Source organism: Physella acuta, unplaced genomic scaffold (assembly GCF_028476545.2).
Source record: "Physella acuta isolate Inbredline_101_S28 unplaced genomic scaffold, ASM2847654v3 ptg001866l, whole genome shotgun sequence".
Classification (NCBI taxonomy): Eukaryota; Metazoa; Mollusca; class Gastropoda; family Physidae; genus Physella; species Physella acuta.
In genome coordinates this window covers 123,243-137,537 of record NW_026733372.1, presented here as the reverse complement: position 1 = coordinate 137,537, position 14,295 = coordinate 123,243, and the positions used below count along the sequence as shown (strand labels likewise).

At 39.8% G+C, this 14,295-nt stretch overlaps 1 protein-coding gene across 1 annotated transcript; it reads right to left on the bottom strand.

The window, feature by feature from the left end:
- Positions 1 to 898: 898 nt before the first annotated feature.
- Positions 899 to 9,115, bottom strand: LOC131930927 (acetylcholinesterase-like). The gene is made up of 9 exons (XM_059287584.1): positions 8,986 to 9,115; positions 7,578 to 7,862; positions 6,574 to 6,836; positions 5,620 to 5,845; positions 5,104 to 5,232; positions 4,119 to 4,242; positions 3,291 to 3,412; positions 2,546 to 2,952; positions 899 to 1,134 (listed from the first exon to the last, which is right to left on the bottom strand). Exons 2-9 carry the CDS (start codon positions 7,857 to 7,859, stop codon positions 975 to 977), a joined length of 1,713 nt encoding a protein of 570 aa, XP_059143567.1. The 5' UTR covers positions 7,860 to 7,862; positions 8,986 to 9,115; the 3' UTR covers positions 899 to 974.
- Positions 9,116 to 14,295: the final 5,180 nt, after the last annotated feature.

The following is a 14,295-nucleotide window of genomic DNA, read 5'->3' as shown; positions in this document are numbered from 1 at the left end:
CGTACAACCCCACAACCCAACCATTACACAACCCTATATTCCAACCTGCACACAACCCTACAACCCACCTACCACACAACAGTACAACCTGACCCGCCCACAACCATCAAACCATCTGCTAACAACCCTACATGGATTACTGTCACATGTTGTTTAACCGTACCTACATTTGAACCGCTAGTTGTGTCCATGACCACACATCAACATTTAAAACACCACTCAACGGTTCATAATCCTCAACATGCCAATTAAAAACACACGGTAATAATTTAAGGGTCATCCATAAACGACAACATGTTTTGTGACGATATTTACTTCCCTTTGTCACGCATCTTCACTCAAAATCCAAACACCGCTCCTCCAATTAAAATGGCATCCCATCTCATTCTACAATCCCCCACCCCCATCAAAATTACAGTTTAATTTTTTAAACATCTCTTTAATTCTAAAAATAAGGACTTACCACGGTCAACATCGAGGATATTAATCAATTTATTTTCCAGTTTAATAAAACAGTTTTCTAAAACTCAAAGCAACGGCTAAAATTCTTCCTGAACACTTCCTGAACCTCCCCCCTTCCCCTCGTCATAGATCTTCACAACCTCCCCCCTTCCTTCCCAAATTTAATTTTATGTCGGGGGAGAGAGGGGGAAGGACCACATTTTATGAGCTGACATATGTCCCCAGGCGCCGACCATAGGGGGCGCCAAAATGGGTTGGAAAAATAAATTGAAAGGTTGAGGGGGGTGCAAATCGAAAGTTTGAGGGGGGGGGGGGGTGCAAATCGAAAGTTTGAGGGGGGGGGGTGCAAATCGAAAAGTTTGTCCCCGGGCGCCTGGAAGGCAATACTGTGAGGTGAGCTGGGTGTGTGGACACTGGTAAAAAAATTCAAACACCATTCTAGTTTATACTGTTTATTGTACGCTCTTAAATGTATGAGTGTATGTATCACCACAAGCAATACAATAAGCTCATTAATTAAGATAATGACGAGGTAAATTCTGCCAGTAGTCGCATAGCTTCTCGTCTGTTACGTCATTCAAGATGGCGGTAGATGAACTGAATCGTAGCACGTGACCTGAGTACTTCCGGTTGTACTTCAGCCAAAGCGGAAGTGAGTGACCACTGGGATGTCTAAAAAACAGACAATATTTATGTACAATTAATAAAACGCTATGTTTTATACCATTCAAAATATCTGCTTATATTCCAGATGGGTTAAGTTCATGTGTGCCGTATGCACTTCAGAATTATTGGTGAAACCTGCAGAAAAAATCTACCACATAAAGCAATCTGAGAGGCTAATGCTTAGTGTTTCTTCCAGACTTTTTTTCTCCGGGGGGGCACTTGAAATTTTCGGGGGGGGGGGGGGGGGGGGGGGGGCGGTAAACTTTCTTCGGGGGGGCGGACACTGTTAAAAGTATATATTTTCTATATAAATTATATAAATTTCATTTCGTTCGGGGGAGGGGGGGGGGGCGGTAAAATTTTTTCGAAGAGATGCCTGGAAGAAACTCTGCTAATGCTGCCGTCAGCCTGCTGTTCATTTTACCTGTTGTCAGTTTGTACAGGTAAAGGTGTGCCTCTGGTATTACTCCCCATGTGTGGCAGCAGTGATGTGATATTGCGCAGCCAGACCTGTCTTCAGTACTCGCTAGTACTTCGTCAAAGCATCTTTCCTCCCTATGTTCTACTTCACCTACCCATATTGATCGTAGCATGCCCTAATTTTTTATTATATGTTGCTCTACTTCACCTACCCATATTTAGCGAAGTTGGCCCAGTACATCATGGCCCAACTCAGCTCTGCCCTCTCTGTATCACGCTACTTCACCTACTCATGTTGATCGTAGCATGCCCAGTGCTTCATTATACTGTGTGGCTCTACTTCACCTACCTATATTTAGCAAAGTTGGCCCAGTACCCCATCATGGCCCCATTCATCTCTGCCTCTCTGTATCACTCTACTTCACCTACCCATATTTAGCAAAGTTGGCCCAGTACCCCATCATGGCCCCATTCATCTCTGCCTCTCTGTATCATTCTACTTCACCTACCCATATTTAGCAAAGTTGGCCCAGTACCCCATCATGGCCCCATTCATCTCTGCCTCTCTGTATCACTCTACTTCACCTACCCATATTTAGCGAAGTTGGCCCAGTACTCCATCATCGCCCCACTCAGCTCCGCCCCCACCCTTTGTGTGACTCTACTTCACCTACCCATATTTAGCGAAGTTAGCCCAGTACTCCATCATGGCCCCGCTCAGCTCCGCCTCCCCCTGTGTGACTCTACTTCACCTACCCATATTTAGCGAAGTTGGCCCAGTACTCCATCATGGCCCCGCTCAGCTCCGCCTCCCTCTGTGTGACTCTACTTCACCTACCCATATTTAGCGAAGTTGGCCCAGTACCCCATCATGGCCCCGCTCAGCTCCGCCTCCCCCTGTGTGACTCTACTTCACCTACCCATATTTAGCGAAGTTGGCCCAGTAGCCCATCATGGCCCCATTCTCTGTCTCCCTGTATCACTCTACTTCACCTACCCATATTTAGCGAAGTTGGCCCAGTACCCCATCATGGCCCCGCTCAGCTCCGCCTCCCTCTGTGTGAAGGCCACCAGGTCGACTGTGGGCCACCCAAACACAAACTGCAGGTCCGCGCCGTGGATGGCCCCTGTCCATCGGGCCACCGTCGGGTTATCGTGACCGTGTTCGTACGAATAAACGTACGCACTCTGCGAGGAGTTGGAGTAAAACCCAGCCATTTGGCGTACCGGGCATGTATTGATAACGTCGCCTATGACTTGACCTAAAAGTTTCAGACTAGCGTCTTCGACCTCTGTGCTCAACGAATCCAAATCATACAAGGCTTTAACCTCGCGAATAACTTGAGCAATGTACTCCTGCTTGAGAAAGTCACTGAAAAACTGCGTTAATTTGTCATCCAGTTCCTAAAATGAGAAATTCTTATTTTGACCATCCATTCCAATTTCTCAACAAACTTTATATGTACCTTGTTATATTCATTCATTTATATACATATATATATATATATATATATATATATATATATATATATATATATATATATATATATATATATATATATATAGCCTATATATATATATATAGCCTATATATATATATATATATATATATATATATATATATATATATATATATAAGAAGACTTTATACTAGTCACACTAGTCTAGAAATGTTAATTATGTAATAATTAACGTACTTGATATGGCTGGTTCGTCCCTATTGAATATGTTAAGTACTGAACCTTTTCGCAGATTCGAACCGTTTCCTCCGAGTGGAAGTTGTAGGTGTTTGGCCACTTGAGCCCCATGAAGTAGGTGCCTTCGTCCAGGGCCGACCCAAGGAGCAGGTCACATCGCTTAAAGTCTGTCAAGAGTTTTGTTTATAGAAATATTAAACAAGATTAACGCTTGGGTGTTATCCTGTTTGTGAAGATTTAAGCAGTTGTAAGTGACTGTATTAAAAAAATATTTTTTTTTATAAAATCTATTTTAAAGTCACTAGAGTCTATAATTTATCTTAATTTTAAACAGCACATAATCAGTGTTTCTTCCAGGCATCTCTTCGAAGAAAGTCTACCGCACCCCCCCCCCCCCACCCCCACAAAACGAAATGGAAATATATATATATAGAGAGAGAGAGAGAAAATATATACCTTTACCAGTGTCCGTCCCCGAAAAATTGTGTCCACTCCCCCCCCCCCCCAGAAAATATCAAGTCTCCCCCCCCCCCCCCCCCCCGGGGTAAAAAGTCTTAAAGAAACACTGCATATAATTTTACAGTAAGTTTTCCCATGACCAATCATCATTTCCCCGTGCGAGCTCAAGACACAAGGGGCAGATGAAATAGACTTCACGTGTTTCCTAGGCATATGAATGGATTAGTGTGGTTAGCACTATGCCCAGCCGCTTTCATTTTTCTTAGCGTTAGTTAAGTACCCATCTGAGCTGGGTGGACTCAGGGACGTTCTACTAACTTGAACTCTAGACTTTCGGGTTAGCAGTCTAGCGCTCTACCGCTAGACCACGCCGTCACTATATCGATATTACAACCTTTTTTAGACGTATCTCACCTCCATTTCTCAGCAGCGTGATCGAATCTTCCAATAAAAAATATTGGTCAACCACAGCGGTCATGATGAATCGATAATCTTGTGACAGTTCGAACTGTACCTGGGCTAGATGTCCTGCGTCAGCCTGAGAAGGTGTGATGTTAACATGGTGGGTCAACGGTGGCAGAGGAATTGTGTGAATTGTGTGAATTGTGTGAATTGTGTGAATTGTGTGAATTGTGTGAATTGTGTGAATGTTGTGAATTGTGTGAATTGTGTGAATGGTATGAGTTGTGTGAATTGTGTGAATTGTATGAATTGTGTGAATTGTGAGAATTATGTGAATTATGTGAATTATGTGAATTATGTGAATTATGTGAATTATGTGATTTGTGAGTATTGTGCGAATTGTGTGCATTGTGGGAATTGTATGAATTGTGGGAATTTTGTTGATTTTTAAAATTGTTATGAAGTGTTTGCATCAACACTGTACAGTTGAAGGCTCATCGCCTCAAAACTAGAACATAGAACATACCAGAAAACTAGAACATGGAACAGTAGCATAAAACTAGAAATGAAACATTTGTATAAACCAGAACATAGAACATAGAACATGACCAGAAAACTAGAACATAGAACATACCAGAAAACTAGAACATGGAACAGTAGCATAAAGCTAGAAATGGAACAATTGTAAAAATCCAGAACATAGAGCATAGAACATCACCAGAAAACTAAAACATAGAACATCACCAAGAAACTAGAACATAGAACATCACCAAGAAACTAGAACATAGAACATAGAACATCACCAGAAAACTAGAACATAGAACATCACCAGAAAACTAGAACATAGAACATCACCAAGAAACTAGAACATAGAACATCACCAAGAAACTAGAACATAGAACATAGAACATCACCAAAAAACTAGAACATAGAACATCACCACGAAACTAGAACATAGAACACCACCAGTAAACTAGAACACATCCACCATACAAACCTCCATCAAACAGCTGCAGATCTCCTGGTTGCTCTCAGAAAAACAGTTCAGACGTCTAGCAAACTCACGTGCTGCCTCGATTCCAGATTGTCTGGACTGTCGAGCCACGTGACTTATGGGCGAACCACTCTGTTGATAATTAGATATAACAGTACAAGGATTATAAGCATTACACGCTTTTTGTTAAAACATATACATGTTAGCATTATACAGCAAAACAAAATGTAAGCAAAAAAATATACACGATTGATGAGATGTACATCTGCAAAATTATCAAGTTTACTTTAAAATATAATTTAATAATGTATTATATCTAAGGGGATTGCTGTGTTGTTGTTTTTTTTTTTTTTTTGGCACGAGATGCCTTGGTGAGGTGGGGGAGGTGTTGAGATAATTGATGAAAAAAAATTAATTGTTAAATATTAAATGATGAATAACAAAACATTTCATAAAAACAATATTACTTTAAGGGATAGAGCAATTTTATTTTAACTTAGTCAAAACGACCATACCCACCTGAATGATAGCATTGTTAAACAGATTTCTGGTAAGGGGAGATAATAAAAAGAGAGAGGTGCTAGCTGCCCCTGCGCTGTGACCAAAGATTGTGATCCTTGCCGGGTCTCCCCCAAAACTTGCGATGTTCTCTTTGATCCAGGTCGTTGCTAGGGTCATGTCCAGTAGACCCATGTTACCAGGGACATCGGGAATATCCAGAAATAAAAACCCCAGTGCCCCCAATCTAAAACAAAAGGAATAATTAATGTTAATTTAGATTTGTTGTTGCCCTATACTCCACAGGGAGTGATGAGGATTAAGTAAGTAAGTAGTGTTAATTTAAAATTAAATTTTTAGCAGGCAAAAAATAGTAGGATTGTTTAGAACTAATAGGAGAATTAAATGTAAATACTATGAGGGAAACAGGAAAATACAAAGATTTAAAATTTAACACAATGCATTTGATAAATCTATATAATGTTACAGTAGTCATGTGTTTAATAGATCGGTAAGTTTTTGAGAAAAAATACCTGTGCTTATTTGTCTTGTATAAACTAAACCTTACTAGGTGAACTCACGCATTTTCGCATAACACATTACTGGTAACTCAGGTTAATATTTAAGCCCCAGGTAGGTCCCCCCACTACCCCTGTCCCACCCCTGTACCGGCTCTTCCCCACTACCCCACCCTGTACCGGCTCTACCCACTACCCCCTGTCTCACCCCTGTACTGGCCCTACCCCCTGCCCCACCCCTGTACCGGCTCCACCCCACTACCCCCTGCCCCACCCCTGTACTGGCCCTACCCCCTGCCCCACCCCTGTACCGGCTCCACCCCACTACCCCCTGCCCCACCCCTGTACCGGCTCCACCCCGCTACCCCCCTGCCCCACCCCTGTACCGGCTCTACCCCCCTGCCCCACCCCTGTACCGGCTCTACCCCACTACCCCCTGCCCCACCCCTGGCTCTACCTGTAGTTCATGGCAGCGACTATGACGCACTCAGTCGCTGCTAGCACGGCACCGTTGTACCATGAAGTGGTGACCGACCCGGTCATGTACCCGCCCCCGTGGATCCACACCATGGTGGCCAGCTCCTCCCCGGGCTCTCTGGTGCCTGCCGTGTCAGGGTCAGCCCGGGGGTGACACCTGGGTCGCCAGATGGACAGGTACAGGCAGTCTTCGCTAGCATTTGTGGAGGGGTTCGGGGCGTAGATGGGATCTTTAGTGTACACCTAGAAAATATGTTTTCATACACCTTCACAAAACAGAAATATCAAATCTGTTAAATAGACAAGTTAAGCTAAAATAAAATGTATATATATATATATATATATATATATTGTCATTTTATGATAATGTACAATTCGAAAGAAAACCTCTATCACTACATAAAATTAGGTGGAAATAAATTATCTTGTTTCAAAACCAAAGAAAACACAACCAAGGCGTTTAGATATTAGGTTGATATCGCCAGATAAACAGAGTTTCTTCCAGGCATCTCTTCGCTTCTCTCCCCCCCCCCCCCCCCCGGGAAAAAAATTCTACTGCCCCCCTGAACGAAATGAAATTTATATCATTTATATAGAAAAAATATACTTTTAACAGTGTCTGCCCCCTCCCGAAGAAAGTCTACCCCCCCCCCCCCGAAAATTTCAAGATTTCAAGTGCCCCCCGGAGAAAAAAGTCTGGAAGAAACACTGCAGATAACCAACAAAAAACTAATCAATAACATGAGGATAAAAAAAAATTCTTATAATCTAAGCCCAGAGTTATTCTGCTTTATTTTTTTTTAATTGCGATATTGATAATGTATTCACAAACAGTATTGCGGTACTTTAAAATGCAAGTTTTATTTTTCTAACTTTGGAAAGACGTTACACCAAAGCGCCTTCTGATTGTGAAAATGATAAGATTGTATAGCATCTAGTAAGTGTTTATATAGTGTAGAGTGGTCTTGTAATTGATTCCCAAACCTGATAACAAGACTCCGGCATCCTGGAGACATCTAGCACCCCGTCCCAGGGCGCCGCAGCCACGGGGCGTTTGAACCTCAGCTCACCCACGGGCGGGGCGGCGTACGGTATGGACCAGAACACATCCACCTCGACCACCTGTCCTCGCTGTGTTCGAACCTGCTCCAGCTGACCTTGAACTGACCCCAGCTTGGTGGGTACGACACTGCTCACTTGGCGCTGTGCAGACGTGGGGATACATGTGCAGACCAGCGTGAGTAACATCAGGGGCGGCGTCATCATCTTCTGTGCGTGGAGGGAGATTTAGTCAAATCGGTTTTTTTTTTTTTTTTTTTTTTTTTTTTTTTTTTTTTTGTTGACAAATCACACATATAGACATCAGCAGAAAATATAATAAGGTAATTGCATGTAAATCTGGAATGCAAACCTGTCTTAAGTTCGATTCCGAGGATCGAATGCGTACGCTATCCTTGAGTTCACCCAGCACTAATGGGTACCTGACTCACGTTTGGGAAAATAAAGGCGGCTGGGCATAAAACTGACTAAACTATCCTTTTATTCAGAAAACAAAGAACATAGCTGTTTAAAATATTAAATTACAAATAATCAAAAAATTCGGACAGTCCTGAATATTCATAACTTGTATTCACTTTTTACATGTAGAGGGAGGGGATACTAATGTATGCTTGTAGATGTTTAAAATTTATACGTCACGCTTTGTACCAATTCTGGTCAACTTTGCCCAACAGAAAAGGTTCGACAGGTTGTACATTCATACATTTACAAGTACTACATAAATAATTAAAAGTACAACGCATGAATAATTTGAAATCTCATAAACAATTAGCGTGAAAATATCCTAAATAAATAATTTCAAAATATACTACATTAGTAATGTGATAATGTCCTAAATAAAACTATTCTATACATATTTTTAAATACTATTTTCAACATACATAACTTGAAAATACATACAACTATACAACTTGTAAGTATCCTACATAAATTATTTGAATATGTCCTACATTAATAACTGGACAATGTCCTAAATAAATAACCTGAAATACTTTAAAAAATGTCATCCTTTAAAAATTGAATATGTCCTAAATAAATAACCTGAAATACTTTAAAAAATGTTCTACAGTAATAACTGGAAAATGTCCTAAATAAATAAATACCTGAAATACTTAAAAAATGTTCTACAGTAATAACTGGAAAATGTCCTAAATAAATAACCTGAAATACTTTTAAAATGTCATCCTTTAAAAAATTGAAAATGTCCTAAATAAATAATCTGAAATACTTTTAAAATGTCATCCTTCATCCTTTGAAAAATTGAAAATGTCCAAAATAAATAACCTGAAGTACTTCAATAATGGCCTACATTAATAACTTGAAAACACCGTACACAAATACTTGAAAACACCGTACACAAATACTTGAAAACACCGTACACAAATACTTGAAAACACCTTAACCAAAGTAGTGTGTAGAGTCAGGCATAGCTAACATGTGTTAAACTGATGACACGCACGCTCCCTCCTAATGTACTTTTACACGCAACACGCCCCGACCAGCAAGGTTATAGGTCAAGGCCGTTTATTGATCAGGAGTATTGTTACAACTTTTAATTAGAGCAAACTAACTAGAACACACTAATTAGAACAAAATAATTAGAAAAAAAAACTAAACAAAAATAGACTCGCATGTTAAGTACATTTCCCGATTCAGACCTAAACGATCCATAGGGCAGATGAAGTAGAGTCCTTATGTTTTATGTGAGCTCGATGTAGTGAGTACTATGCCCAGCCGCCTGTACATTCCCTAACGTGAGTAAGGTACAAATCAGAGTTGGGTTCTGCAGAGAAGAGTCTGAACCGAGATCCAAGCACCATACCTTCTGGTTCTACCACTCTACCACATCGTGGCATCCACTCGCACGATACGTCAAGTTTGAACCCTTTTATTTACATGTAACTGAGGTTTGAACCCCACTATTCACATGTTACGTCAGGTTTAAACCCCACTTTTAAACCCTGATGTATAAATAAACACGGAATAAATCGATCTTAATCATTAAAGACTCGCAAAAATTAACTATACCAATTCTGTGACACATTCTAACATCCCCTAATTAATGATAATTAGTGTGTCGGTCAGTCGTTTACTACTGAATGTTACGACATGCCTTAAGAAGCATGATTCACTGTAAAATCGTGTAAACCTATCTAAAGGCTAATAACTTAAACTAGGTACAAATAATAAAATAATTAAATATAAATAAAACTAAATTTAAATATCAATAAAACTAATTTACATTCAATAAAAAGTGTATGTATATATATATATATATATATATATATATATATATATATATATATATATATATATACATATGTATGTAAATACATATACATATATATAAATACTACTTGTTGGTGTAAAAAAATACTCCCCATGAAAATGACAATAATTCAGTTTATTCGAAATCAACATTAACAAACGGGCTTAAAATAACGTGCAGAAATGCTACGCATACAATATATAGAATTCACAGTCTTAGAAACTCTAATTAATTTGTTCACCATTTTTGACGGCATCAACGCATTACTGATTAACCTACTTTTGGTTCATGTTTTTGATATATCAGTGATATAGCTCCTGAGATTGGGCTTTTTTAAGGAAAAAATGAGTGGGGTGGGAATTGGACTTAAATATGTGTGTTATCAAATCAATGTTGGTCGTTTATTTCAATGATTTTAGTTACTTTACTGGATTTTTTACACAGTGGTGGGTGAAATAGCGATGGGGTAGGGAGGTCGAAGCCTTGATACTTGACCTCCAAACACATCATGTCAGTGTTAATGGTTTCCTTGTTTATAGATGTGTATGATAAAGTTGCCTGGCAGGACAAGGGGCAGGTGAAGAAGAGTTCACCTGTTTTTGTGACCTCGGCATTTGAAGGGATGGCGTGGTCAGCACAGTGCTCAGCCAAAATCGGTGCATGTTGGCTGGGGTACGACGTTTTTTTTAGACAGGGGTGGGGGGGAGGTCTGGCATTTTGTGACGATGTATGACAGTTGGGGAGAAGGAGGGGAAGATAAAAATCGTCTAACAAGCGTTAGACCCCTATTTCCACATTTATCCAACAGATTATTGGTGGTCTAGTTATGCACTAAAAATGAGAAAGTAAACGATTTTCTTTAAATGTATAATAAGGCACCACTTTTTAAATGGAATTTTTAAAATACTTTTTAAAAATACTTTTATTTGCAATTCAAAACTAGTATAACAGCATAAACATATTTTACATTATTTCAAACATGTAATGAAACCTAAGTATTTTACAAAAGTTATAATAGTACATGTTAAAAAAGATTGAAGATGGGTTTACAAATTTATACATATAAAAAATAAATAGACATGCTGTTTAGACCATCTTTAACAACATTTATATAGAATGTGTACACAGGGAGGTAATAAACATAAGTGTGTGCTAGTGATAAATTCAGAGTTGAGTGAGAGGATGGGTTATGGGGTCAAAAACATTGAAATGGGGGGTGGGGATATGTGAGGGTTCTGGTTCAATAATTTATGTCTTAACAATGTTTATAGGTTGTGTGGTTGCTGAGTATGGGGTAGGGGTGGGCAGACGTGAAGCAAGCGAAGTGTATGTGGAGTACAAAGTCTGGACGTCTAAGTTCATCTCAAGTTTACAAAAGCCGTGTTGGGTTGGAGTAAATAATTTAAGATAATACATTGACAGCAGAGAATATATGGCTACATTTGAGGAGAAAAAACAGTTCGACGCTAGTGGTAAGGTGGGTGGAGTCGTAATGAGATCATAGGAGCAGGGAAAAGATCATAGGGCAGGGGTCTGAAACCTGCGGCTCGCGAGCCGCATGCGGCTCTTTTGATGTCGAGGTGAGGCTCTTCAGCTCCATGTACAAATAATAATAACGAGCCGGCCCGCGGCGTATCATACGCCGCTCTTTAGTTGTTTTATTTTCTACTTTTCAGTAATTCATAATTTGTGAATTCGACAGTACCAATGCTGCCACTGAAAATATTTCTTTAAAACACTAGGTCGTTAAGGACGATAATAGTATACTTGAAACTAATAAAAAATATTAGTCTGCAACACTCGGTATGAACGATATGATAATAAATATAAATTATAAACAATAAACACTCGTTATTTTATTAGAATATTTAGTTACTTCCAATTTCAATGAAGCCTACTTCCTTGTTTTCTAAAACTGAGTTATTTAAATGTAAACAATACCTGTGCTTCACTGTTACTAACTCAACGCATAAGTGTCGAGGACGGAAAGTGGCGCTCTCGTGAACAGATTACACTATCGCAGTGGCATTAGGTAGAGCCCCTAACTCGGTTTAATCTTCGAAAGTCGTGTGCCTTATTATCAATATTGTAGGGTGCTCCATAAAACTAACGTATGCGCGTAGTACTCGTGGGATAGCACTGGGCGCCAAATCGCACCTTGCAGAGACGCCGGAGGACGCGGCTGATTCGATTTAGGGCCGACCCCTGTCATAGGGGTATAGGGGATGGGTGTCAGGAATTATTATTTTTATTTTTTATTATAGTATTTCAACACAGGGGTGGGGGCCTGGGGACCAGGTAATGCAGTTATGATGATTACATGGTATGGGGGTTGTGAAGGGGGGATAAACAACAACCACCCAGATGTGTGAGTGGGGATGATGAAGATAATACCAGCCTGGTTATAGTTTGGAATTAACACACACAAGTCCGATCCAAAAGATTAATGTCCTTTATTAAACAATCAAATGAATTCCCTACCCAACTAGCCTATTCTATACTCTCTACTACTACTGTCTACCATTTCCTAGATCTACCTATCTGTCCGTTCTTTTACTTATTATCAACTGTTGCCTAGCCCTACACATCTCGACCAATGTTTCTTCCAGACTTTTTCTCCGGGGGGGGGGGGGGGGGGGGGGAAGCTCTTGAAATGTTTCTGTGACCTCTCAGCACTAGGCTCAGCCGCCTTTACTTTCCCTAACGTCTGCTGACTTGAACCCGGATTCGAACTCAAGACTTTCGGGTTAGTAGTCCAGCTTTCTACAGCTAGACCACTCCGTCACAGCTAACAATAATTTTTTTTTCTTTTTTCTTTTTTTTTCTTTCGCTCAGAGGAAGTGACTGAATCTCGTCATCATGGTTTTCGTGCCGTTCAATTTTGCTCAACTCAACGTTTTTTTTTTTTTGTTTTTTTTTTTTTTTTTTTTTTTTTTTTTTTTTTTTTTTTTTTTTTTTTTTTTTTTTTTTTTTTTTTTACTTTTATTTGCAATTTAAAACAAGTGCAACAACATCAGCATATTTTACATTTTTCTAAATGTTCTTAAAAAAAACATATCAAGATGAATTTACAAATGTATACACCTTTTTTACTAAATTTTATCATCTAATGAAACCATTTTGTCCGGATGAGCGTATTAATAATAAGCATGTACATGTTTATCATATTTGTTTTATATATGTTGTTATACAAAATTTTAAGGGATAATCAGTAAAAGGGGTTAAAGTAAAATGATAGTGTTGGAATCCGGATGAGGAGGGATTGACAAAACTTGTTTAAGTGGTGAGTACAGCGTTTCATATTTGAAGAGTTGTCCTTCTCGCTGTTTATGTTCTGTCGTCTGCATATATGTAAGAAATGGATCTGTCTGGGTTAAGGATGTAGAATATTTGATTGTGGCAGGGGTCGTTGTCGGGGTGCTGGTCGTTGAGGTGTTTTTCTATGTCGTATTTGGTGTATAGACTTGTTAGGCAGTATCCACACTGGAAGACAGCGGTGTCAGGGTGTTTTAGTACGTGGTGCTTTATTGCTCCTCTGCTTTTGATCAGATTGTTGCAATGCGGGCATTTACTCGTATCAGGATGGGAAGTTTTTGTATGTGTTTTACACTCACTGCCAGTACTGAAACTGTGAAAGCAATAACCGCAGCTCTTGTCTTTTCCAGGAGTTACAGGTTTGGGAATTTGAATTGGTTCAGTGGTAGTTTCTTGTTGCGGCTGGGTTTCTAAGGTGTTTGTCAGGCGATCGAAGATTTGTTTCGCGAGTTTTTTTGTTAATTTTCCTTGTTCTGTGGGGCTGATTTCATTTTTTCTTTTCATTGACGTGGTGTTATCTATTTCTGAATCTGGGCTTTGTGTTTCTCCAGTGTTTTTTATTTTTGTTGATGTAGTTGGTGACTTCGGGTAAGCCGTACTTGGGATCGCTTTTTGATGCGACAGGTTAGGGCAGGGGTCGGCAACCTTTTGAAGCGGACGAGCCAAAAGTTACAATTTTCAAAATGTCCCTGGTTTTAAAGAGCCACTAACATTTTTTTATTTCAAATATTTTATTTTTTTATTAAGATTATTAGTATTTGTGCAAGGAGCTGGAGAGCTGCATCTTGACATCAAAAGAGCCGCATGTGGCTCGCGAGCCGCAGGTTGCCGACCCCTGGGTTAGGGGTTACCAATGTTTGCTGCGGTGTGGGTGGTGCTCTAGGTGGTTCTGTTAAAATTGTCTGTGAGGATGGTTGTTGAGTTGGTTCCTGTATTGTTGACAGGTGAACATTGGGTGTTGACTCTGGTGTTGATGATTGGCAGTGGTTGGTCCAGTGTCTGTCCGAGCCGCACACCTGACAGACTTGGCGTCTTCCTGGCAGTGCGATGAGGATATTA

Coding starts and splice junctions, on each gene's coding strand:
- LOC131930927 (XM_059287584.1), bottom strand. CDS start 7,859: ATGATGACGCCGCCCCTGATGTTACTCACGCTGGTCTGCACATGTATC. Junction 5,846..6,573: donor GTCGCTGCCATGAACTACAG/GTAGAGCCAGGG, acceptor CTTTTGTTTTAG/ATTGGGGGCACTGGGGTTTT. Junction 3,413..4,118: donor CACGCTGCTGAGAAATGGAG/GTGAGATACGTC, acceptor AACTCTTGACAG/ACTTTAAGCGATGTGACCTG.